This window comes from Nycticebus coucang, chromosome 17 (genome assembly GCF_027406575.1).
Source record: "Nycticebus coucang isolate mNycCou1 chromosome 17, mNycCou1.pri, whole genome shotgun sequence".
In the NCBI taxonomy this organism is placed as follows: Eukaryota; Metazoa; Chordata; class Mammalia; order Primates; family Lorisidae; genus Nycticebus; species Nycticebus coucang.
Window position 1 is genome coordinate 38,142,845 of NC_069796.1, and position 10,101 is coordinate 38,152,945.

At 49.5% G+C, this 10,101-nt stretch overlaps 1 protein-coding gene across 4 annotated transcripts; it reads right to left on the reverse strand.

Moving 5' to 3' along the window:
• Positions 1-4: 4 nt before the first annotated feature.
• Positions 5-7,097, reverse strand: STING1 (stimulator of interferon response cGAMP interactor 1). 4 transcript variants are annotated; one of them, XM_053566433.1, is made up of 8 exons: positions 6,950-7,097; positions 6,576-6,675; positions 5,870-5,931; positions 5,566-5,749; positions 5,206-5,314; positions 2,469-2,707; positions 1,529-1,715; positions 5-978 (listed from the first exon to the last, which is right to left on the reverse strand). In XM_053566433.1, the coding sequence occupies exons 1-8, from the start codon at positions 6,988-6,990 to the stop codon at positions 794-796; spliced, it is 1,107 nt and encodes a 368-aa protein (XP_053422408.1). In that variant the 5' UTR covers positions 6,991-7,097; the 3' UTR covers positions 5-793. The 4 variants fall into 4 exon arrangements, with proteins under 4 accessions (XP_053422408.1, XP_053422405.1, XP_053422406.1 ...); XM_053566430.1 differs by having other exon boundaries at positions 5,870-6,096; XM_053566431.1 differs by having other exon boundaries at positions 5,870-6,096; positions 6,957-7,057.
• Positions 7,098-10,101: the final 3,004 nt, after the last annotated feature.

A 10,101-nucleotide genomic window follows, 5' to 3' on the forward strand; every position in this document is an offset into this window, starting at 1 on the left:
GATTATTTCTCTTTTTAAGTGGTAGTAAGCATACAGTTAAAATCCACATACATTTTCTGCTAGTGAAAACTAAAGAGCATTTGCTTTCTGTTCCACAAGATTATGAAATAAAGGCCTGAATACTTTATAAAAAATAAAATAGGGCACAGTAGAAGGAAACCACAAGTGATAGTGAGTAGCCCAGTGGGGAACCAATATAGGCTAGACTTAAAAGGGCACAGGAAAGGAGCAATTCCATAAACCTAAAGATAGACAGGGGTACTGAAAGGGTTGCCCACCAAGAGAGCCCACAACATCCTTGATTCTGCAGGGAGGGACCCCAGGGAATGGCTACCTCAACCTCACTCCTCCTTCTCATTCTCCTGCTAGGGATCCCCATTCATCTGATGAGAACAGAAGCCAGAGGGAGAGGAAGACTTTTGGTACCATCCAAACAGGTCAGCCCCCAGGGGGAGAGGAGGTGGAGAAGGGTGAAAAGCAGGTCAACATCTGGTACTTAGAATAGCAGGAACTTATGCACTCTATATGCTCACAGTCCTCACCACAGCCCTTTGAGGTAAGTAGGGCAAGAATTATAATCTAATCTCATATACTGAGGACACAGAGCCTCACAGAGGTGAAAAGACTTGCCCAAGGATATAGGACTGATCTTGAGATGTCAAGTCTAGGCCTTCTCTGCAAGGACCCCAGTGGGAGAAAATGACTCTGTCTTGGAGAAAGCTCCAGTCCAGAGTCTTGGAGATGACTGGAGGTTCATCAGGCAAGGTTCTTCAGGCAAAGTGACCCCGTATCTTCAGAAGATATCCGTACGAAGAGGAAGAGGCTGTTCCATACCACTGATGAGAAGCCTGGGTTCTTGGGACAGTGTGGAGGAACTGGGCACCACGGGGATGCCCATGCTGCCCAGCGGAACCTCCTCCCTCTCCTCCTGCCGCAGGTGCTGGAGAATCTCCTGTGACAGTGAGAAGTTGCTTCCCTCTGCAGGTTAAGAATAGGGGGGTGAAGACCTTAAATATTCCCACTTGAATACACCCAGAGGATTCTCTACCCCTTTCCTATCTACCCCCAAACCTTTGGGGCTAGAGTTTCATGGGATCCTAAACCTAGAAGTGGTTTTACAGATAATGGAATCCCATTCTCTTGTTTTTAAAGATGATGCTGTGAGAGAGGCAGACACCTGCCCAAGGTCACATAGTGAAGGAATGGCAGAGCTGAGGCTGCAGCCTTGGTCTCTTGTGCCTGGACTGGCCTTAGACTCTTCTGCTTCATCTGGCATCCCTAAAATGAAGTGAGGGGCCTCTAAGGCCCACTTCTTCAGGCTCCACCCAGAGCCTACAGCCAAGGACCATAGAAAGGAATCTAGTGTCTCGGGATAGGAAGGAACCTTTCCTAGGGAATGAAGAGGCAGAGCTTAAATGCTCTGACCTCTGGGAATGCCCAAGGCATGGTACTGCCATATCTCCTTCTAACCCTCTGGGAAACTCTGGGACCTCTGACTTCTCCTGTCTTCTGCTTATCAACTCCTTACCCTGGTAGACAATGAGGCGACAGTTGTTCCGACACTCAGGAGCCTCTGCTAGGATATCCTCAAGTGTCCGGCAGAAGAGTTTGGCCTGCTCAAGCCGATCTTCCCGGCTAAAGCCAGCTCTGCCATCCTGTGACATGGCAAATAAGGTCTGCAAGGGTGTGGCGAACTCCAAGACACATGTGCCTACCTGTAGGAGATGAGAGGAAGACCTAAGTCACAGGCCAAACAGATAGACCCTGGATCCCAGTGCCCTTGGCTGAGGCAAAGATGGAACCCTGGGAGGTGGCTCCCAATGGCAACACTTGCCATCTGGTCTGCCTTTGCCTCTGATACCTCACTCTGAAATCAGGGCCAGGGCTGGGGCTAAATTTATCCTTCAGGTAGTCTCTTCCTTTTTTTTTTTTCTTCCAACTTTCCTTGTGTTCCCTATCACCTGACGCAGATCCTCTTCCTAAGATCCCAGGGCAAGGCCCACAGACCTAGGCTGTCAACTACTCTAGCTGGGAATCAAGTCCAGGGGCTGACTTCTGGCCCGGGTTCCTCTGCACCCACATGAAATCCCTTGGATAATCTCACAGCCTTCATCTGGGACACCTTTATGGACAGGAGTATAGCACATTTAAGTTGAAAACATCCATTTTCCCTCATGTTTCTGAGCTTGTTTCCTCCTCTGTAAAGTAGGAATCATAATAGACCCTACCCCACAGGGTGGTGGTGAGGATTCAATACAGTAGTCAGATGATGCACCCAGAATAGCATCTGGCATGGGATAAGCACTCAATAAATGCTACTTATCATTATCATTCAGAGGTGAATCTCGCCCAGCCCTGGGACCAACTGGGAAACAGGCTTAGAGAAGGGTAATGAATTTTCACCCAGGACCCAGGGTTATGGAGGGGCCTGATTCCTCCCAGGGGTCCCCAGCTCCCTGCATACTCACTGGCTGCCCATTCTCCAGAATCTCATAGACACTGTTGTTGTAAATCCGACCCTTGATGCCAGCACGGTCAGTACTATGCTGGGGCAGCATATGAAGGAAGCGAATATTGGGGTCAGCCACACTCAGATCATCAGGCACCCCACAATCCAATGGAAAGAGAATGTACAGCCGCCGGCTCCGAGTGCCTTGCAGCATGTTGTTGTGGAGCTGATTGTAAGTTCGGATCCGCAACTGGAGCCCTGGGGTAGGGAAGAAGTCATCATCTTATTTATTTATTTTTTGAGACAGAGTTTTACTATGTCGCCCTTGGCAGAGTGTCGTGGCATCATGGCTCACAGCAACCTCCAACTCTTGGGCTTAAGCGATTCTCTTGCCTCAGCCTCCCAAGCAGCTGGTACTACAAGCGCCTGCCACAATGCCCAGCTATTTTTTGGTTGTAGTTGTCATTGTTGTTTGGCAGGCCTGGGCTGGGTTAGAATCCCCCAGCTCAAGTGTATGGGGCTGGCACCCTAGCCTCTGAGCTACAGGCACTGAGCCAGAAGTCATTACCTTTAACCTGCCTCCTACCCAATTCAGGACTGAGGCCCAGTCATTGGTCCCCTCTGTGTGAGTGCAAGAGAACAGAGGGTCCAGTCCACTCTCATTATATGAGGCCAGGAGGGGTGGAGGATCCAAGAACCCTCCCCACCCCTCCTACTCTAGCACCCTTCCTCCACTTCTCCTTTTTCCAGATTTCTGTGTCAATCCCACTCCTTCTCACCACAGCTTTCAGAGCTCTGAGGAGCAGGCAGAGCTCTGGGAGGTGACATTCCCAGTATTCCCACGTGTACAGAACTAGGCCTGTAGCTCCAGAATAGTCTCATCTCCTAGCAGAAGCCCTTGTATCAAGGGAAGATAGCAATGAGATATGGGAGAGGATTTGCAACTTTAGCCTGCAGGTCAGAGGAATGAGACACACAGGCTCCACAATACACTAGTCAGGGATTCAGGGTCTGGACAGACCAGGGCTCAAATACTTTCCCCTCCTCCTTTCCCTAAGCCATGGGACATTGACAAGTTAACTTGATCTCTCAGAACTATACTTTTCTTTAACCTATAAATTAGAGATGATGGCTGGGAGATTTGGAAGGCTGAGGCAAGAGGACCACTTAAGGCCAGGAGTTTTGAGACCACCCTGAGCAAAATAACAAGACCCAATCTCTACAAAAAATGTAAAAATTAGCCGGATGTGGTAGCGTATGCCTGTAGTCCCAGCTACTTAGGAGGCTGAGGTAGGAGGATCACTTGTGCCCAGGAATTCAAGGCCGCAGTGAGCTATGATTGTACCACTGTACTCCAGCCTGGGTGGCAGAGCACGATCCTGTCTCTAAATAATTAATAAGATAAAATGGGGGCAGGCACACTAGCACACACTTGTAACCCTAGCACTTTAGAAGGCCAAAGTGGAAGGATTGCCTGAGGTCTGGAATTCAAGACCAGCCTGAGCAAGAGCAAGACCCCATCTCTACAAAAATTCGCCAGCAGTGGTGGCAAGTGCCTGTAGTCCCAGCTACTTGGGAGGTTGAGGCAGGAGGATCACTTGAGCCCAGGAGTTTGTGGTTGCTATGAACTATGATGACACCACTGCACTCTAGCAGAAACAACAAAGCCAGACCCTATCTCTCAAAAATAAAAATAATAATAAAATAGGGATGATGATTATTACTTCCTCACAGGATATGAATCAAAAGGGAAAATGCAAGGCAGGGCATGGTGGCTCATGCCTGTAATCCCAGCACTCTGGTGGGTGGATTGCCTGACCTCACGAGTTCGAGACCAGCCTGAGCCTGAGCCAGACCAGCCTCATCTCCAAAAATAGTTGGGCGTTGTGGCAGGTAACTGTAGTCCCAGCTATTTGGGAGGCTGAGGCAAGAGTATTGCTTAAGCCCAAGAGTTTGAGGTTGCTGTGAGCTGAGCTGTGACACCACAGCACTCTACCAAAGGTGACAAAGTGAAACTCTGTCTCCAAAAAAAAAAAAAAGAGAGAGAAAAAAAAATGCATATGAAGGGTGAACAACATGTGGAAAAATTTTATTGAAAGAATTGGCTGGATGAAGTGGCTGATACCTATAATCCCAGCACTTTGGGAGGCCAAGACAGGAGGATCACTTGAGCCCGGGAGTTCAATACCAACCTGGGCAACATAGTGAGATCCTTGTTTCTACAAAAAAAATTTTTTTTTTAATTAGCGAGGCATGTCAGCTTGTGCCTATAGTCCCATCTACTCAGGAGGCCAAGGTGAGAGAATTGCTTGAATGCAGGAGTTCAAGACTGCAGTGAGATCTGATTGTACCACTGCCACTCCAGTTGAGAATCGGAGCAAGACCCTATCCCACACCTCCCAAGTGAACAGAAAGAAAGAGAAAGAATTTACAGGTGACCTTGGGTAGTCACTCAATGACTCTAAATCCCATATTTCTTTTTTTTTTTTTTTTGTGATTTTTAGCCAGGGCTGGGTTTGAACCCACCACCTCCGGCATATGGGTCTGGCGCCCTACTCCTTCAGCCACAGGTGCCGCCCAATCCCATATTTCTTACTGTAAACCAGCTATAATAATAACACCCTTCATGCCTACAAATGATTTGGTAAGCTATAAAAATGCTTTGAAAAGGGTAGCGAGTTCTGGAAGCAAAAGAGGCTGTGTGTCTTATTGTCTGTCTTGTAGGTCTGGAAATGGGAATACAGAGGATGGCCCACCTGGCAGGATCAGCCTCAGGTACCCGATGTAATATGACCATGCCAGCCCATGGGCCACGTTAAAATTTCTTTCTTCACAGACTGCAGATACCTCGGCTGGGGACAGGCCCTGTGGGGAGCAGGATGAGGCTGGAGGTCTCTATGAAGGACACCCAGAGCCCTCCTCCTCCAAGGTTTTCCAATCTGCAGCCGATTTCCTCCCTTCTCTACCATTGTTGAACCTACTGTTCCAGGACATTATAGGCTCTACTCTAAGAATGCCAAACTTTTAAACTAGTCTCACTCCCAATACTGAGCTCAGAGCAGGCCACACTGGCCACAGCCATTTGGCCAGACCCTCCATCTTCTTTTATATCTTACCTGGAGGCCCAGGAGCACGATCAGGGCCTCGGAGGCACCCAGCAAAGCAAGCATCCAAGGGAAGGTCAGGCCAACCTCATCTGGGAGGAAGAAGCAGGAAAAACAAAACAGCACCAGCAAGAACCCACAGTGGATGGGGCAGCCTAGGCAGGCCTGCACAGCCTTCCAGTAGCGTCCTTGGTACCTGCAGAAGACAGCCAAGCCCCACCCCCAGCCCAGCTCAGCCAGAGAAGTTCAGGGAGGGGCAGGGCTGGGTGTCAAGGGAGTAACACATGTTGGGTGCCCTGTTACCACAGGGAGTCACCTGGAGTGGACGTGGCGCAGCTCCTCTGCCAGACTGCAGACCCTCTTCAACAGCAGTCTCAGCTGCAGAGAGGCCAGGTGGAACAGCAGGTATTGGAGAATTTGGGTTGTTGGTCCCACTAGGGGGACCAGGGCTAGCAGGCAGGCAATCAGCAGGACAAGGGCTGCCATCCGGGCCCCATGACCCCTGGGACGCGGAATGGATGGATGCAGGCTGGAGTGGGGCATCTGTAGGCACAAGAAATCCGTAGCCATGCTCTCCTCATTCTCCTGCCCTTCTGAAACTGAGACCCTGGCTGGGCAGCTCCCACCAGGTCTCCCTTTCCCTGGTGCCCACCCATTTGCAGAGGCTGCTCTCAAAGACACATGTGGCAGGACCGGCATCATTTCAATAAAAGCAGAGCAGGGCCTGCATATGTGTGCCCCACCAAGCCCCAGTGAGGTCACAAGTGGGGTGAAGAAAGAAGGAAGTGACTACCCCAGACCCAGACTTGAGAGGTTCCTTTGCAGCCCTCCCTTGCAGGGATCCTTGGGAACCCGGGCTCCCAACTCCTAGAATCTGTCTTCAGGGGCAGAGGGAGGGGACATTAGTCGGCAAAACAGAAAATTAGGGAATGGGGGCAGGGCAACCAGAAGGTGCTCCCTCACCTCCAGGTCCCCAGGGGTCCTAGACTTAGGAGTTCCAGCCCAGCTGCTCCTGATCCTACCTTCTGCTTCCTGGACACAGGCTGTTCCTTTAAGGTGACAGGAAGAGAAGGTGCTGCACAACCGCGAGCAGCAACCAAAGGCAGCTGCTCTGAGTGAAGCCTGAAAATGAAAAGTTAAAAAACAACTTTTTTCTCCACAGCACTCCAGGCTTGGCATCTCTCCAAACTGCAACTCTGGAGAGGAGAGTGTTTCCTGCTCTTCCTCTAAAAGCCCCGAAGAGCCAGGCCCATCTTGGGGTGGGAGGGGTAAAATTAAGAAAGCCCCCATCCTATTACCCCTTGCTACCCCCAAACTGAGGCTGTCTACAAACATTCACACTCACCGCAGTCATAGGTTTACCGCAACCCCCCATGATCAAATGAATGCACTCTACCTAATACCTGGGCAGGACTCCACACACTCAGTTTGGCACATACACCAGGCGATGCTTCACCGTCTAATCATTTTTATTCTGATTTCCAGATGCAGACCTCTGAAGACTGTGACATCAGGCAGGAGGCGGGGAAAATGAGCAAAGTTATTTCCTGTAACAACAGCCTTTATAATAAAAGGCTTGGTGGGAGCAGAAGGCCTGCAGAAGAGCTGGTTTTTGGCTCTTTACAGGAAATGGCCACGCCCATGGCTTCTCAGAGCAAGCTCACGGGTTCCTGTCAAAAAGGCAGTTATAGCTAGGCATAGTGGCTCGCTGCTAAAATCGTAGCACTCTGGGTAGCCGAGGCAGTGGATCCCTTGAGCTCAGCTGAGGTGGGTGGACCCTTGGAGTTTGAGACCAGCCTGAGCAAGAGTGAGACCCTGTCTCTACTAAAAATAGAAAAATTAGCCTGGCATTGTGTCAGGTGCCTGTAGTCCCAGCTACTTGGGAGGCTAAGGCAGGAGGATGGCTTGATCCCAAGAGTTTGAGGTTGCTGTGACCTGGCGTAAAGCCAACAACACTCTAGCCTGGGTAACAGAGTAAGACTCTGTCTCAAAAAAATAAATTAATTAAAAGGCAGTTGTGCTGGACATGGTGGCTTGATTTCATAGGAGGTGGTAGAAGGTACAAGGACCAAGCTTCATGCTTATAGTTTCCCTTGGAGTGGGAAGTGTCTCCAGCTGCTCCCTGATGGGGCTCACAGGAGCAAGGAGGCTTCCCAGAAACCCTTTGATTTTTGAAAATAATTTCCTAAGAATGGAGGGAATTCCCTATACTTTCTCTCCCCTACGACTGGCTCACATAAAAATCTGGAAGGATATATGACAAAATGCTAACAATGGTTACTCTGCACAGTAGGAATGTGGGTGATTTTTCTTCTATTTTTCCCTTTTTGCTCATTATGTTTTCTAAGATTTCTTTTCCCTATGTCAAGCTTATATGCATATCATTTATTTCATGTTTAAAGTATGCTATAAAGAGAGAAAATCTCGACATTGCTTGAGTTTTAGAATCTCCTTCCACTCCCGTTTTTCCTCTCTACCTCTCTTCTGCCCAACTGGCTGCTCTGGGCTCATTTCCCCAGGTTTGAACCTGCTCCAAGGCAGGCCTGCCAGATATAGAGGGCACTGGAGCTAGGTCATTCAGGAAGACGGAGATGCGGCTTGGCTGAGAGGAGTGGGAATGATAGGGGCCAGGGAGGCCAGCCCTGGTGGGTCAGAGGCCAGTTCTTGACTTTGCCTGGCCTGACAAGGAGAGAAAGGTTCTACAGAGTGGGCAGGGGAGCACAGGCTGCTAAGGGAGCAGTTGCTCCACTGTCTGGGCCTCCCATCACCAGGCCAGGCATTTCTGCACACCGTTATCCACGCATTCCGTCCTCATGTGTACTGGCTTCCTGCTGTGGGGCAGAAACTGCTTGGTGGGAGATAGGACTGCTAGTACTTGTGCCAGACCAAGAGTGTTGTTGTCCTGGCACCTAGAGTAGGGCATCCAAGGTGGGCAGAACATAACTGTACAGTAAGGAATTAGCTACAAATACGGGGAGGGCCACAAAAAATGCACTCAGCTTGCTGTCTGAGAGGAAACTGGAACATGCAAACCCAGATTTCCCTGAAGGTGACATTTAAGCTGAGTTTGGAAGGAGTATGGGAGGCCTAGGGGTGGGGTAGGCAGGTGTAGGACGTTCTCTAAGAAGGAGCACACACGAAAGCCCTGGACTGTGGAGGAGCTTTGCTTGTGGAAGAACAGAGAAATGGCTGGTATGGCTGGGGCTTATGAGTGTGTTGGGAGGTCTATGTTGGTTTCTGAGGACTGCTGTAACAAAATAATACAAGTATGGCGGCTTAAAAACAACAGAAAACGATTCTCTAATAGTTCTGGAGGAACCAAATCTCTCCCTCTATCAATGCACAGTGTTCTCCTTTCTGTGTATCTGAACCCACGTGACATTTCCTCTTTTTTTAAGAGATAAGGTCTTCTCAGGCTCAGTGGCTCGCCTCTGTAATCCTAGCACTTTGGGAGGCCAAGGACTTTGTTGAAATCTGAAAATCTGGGAAATCTGGGTTTGGATATTCCAGTTTCCTCTCAGACAGCAAGCTGAGTGCATATTTTGTGGCCCTCCCCATATTTGTAGCTAATTCCTTACTGTACAGTTATGTTTTGCCCATTTTGCATGCCCTACTTGAGGCCAGGAATTTGAGAACAGTCTGAGCAAGAGTGAGACCCCATCTCTCTACAAACAATAGAAAAATTAACTGAGTATGGTGGCAGGTGCCTATAGCCGCAGCTACTCAGTTTCCTCATACTACACTCTAGCCTGGACAACAGAGTGAGATCCTGTCTCCAAAAAAAACAAAAGAGAGAGAGAGACAGGGACAGCAGCCTTTATGGGATTAGGGCCCACCTTAATCATCTCATCTTAACCTAATTATACCTGCAAAGATTGTATCTCCAGATAAAATCACAGGTACCTGGAGGTTAAATCTTCAACATACCTTTTTTGGGACACAATTTAATCTGTAACAGGATCAGAGATGTAAGAAGGGGACTGAAGAGTGAATAGGACAACTTCCTCAGGGGCTGGGAAGCGTTACACCACTGCATACATGGGGTTGTCCAACATTCAGATAGACCAGCTGTGGTGACCGGCAGGAGCCTCACAGCTCTTCCAGACAGACCCTCTGGTCATCTGAGGAGGAAGCTGAGGGCCCTGCAGGGAAGTTAGGCTCCAGTTCAAGTTCTCAGGCCAGTGTCAACAAGTGCCAACACCCTGCTGCACAGTCTGTTCCTGGGGCCTCTTTCTCACTTCCTGAGAGTTGCTTCTTCCCTCCAGACAGCCGGAAGTGTTGGTCTTGGTTGACTCTGGTTTCTATTTCCAACTCATATACAGCTCCCACAAGTTTTCCCTTAAGCTCATCATCAAAGAGAGAAATAAGGGCTCGGTGCCCGTAGTACAGTGGTTACAGCACCTGCCATATACACCAAGGCCAGCAGGTTCGAATCTGCCCCAGGCCAGTTAAACAACAATGACAACTGCGGGTGGCGCCTGTGGTTCAGTGGGTAGGGCGCCAGCCCCATATACCGAGGGTGGCAGGTTCAAACCCAGCCCTGGCCAA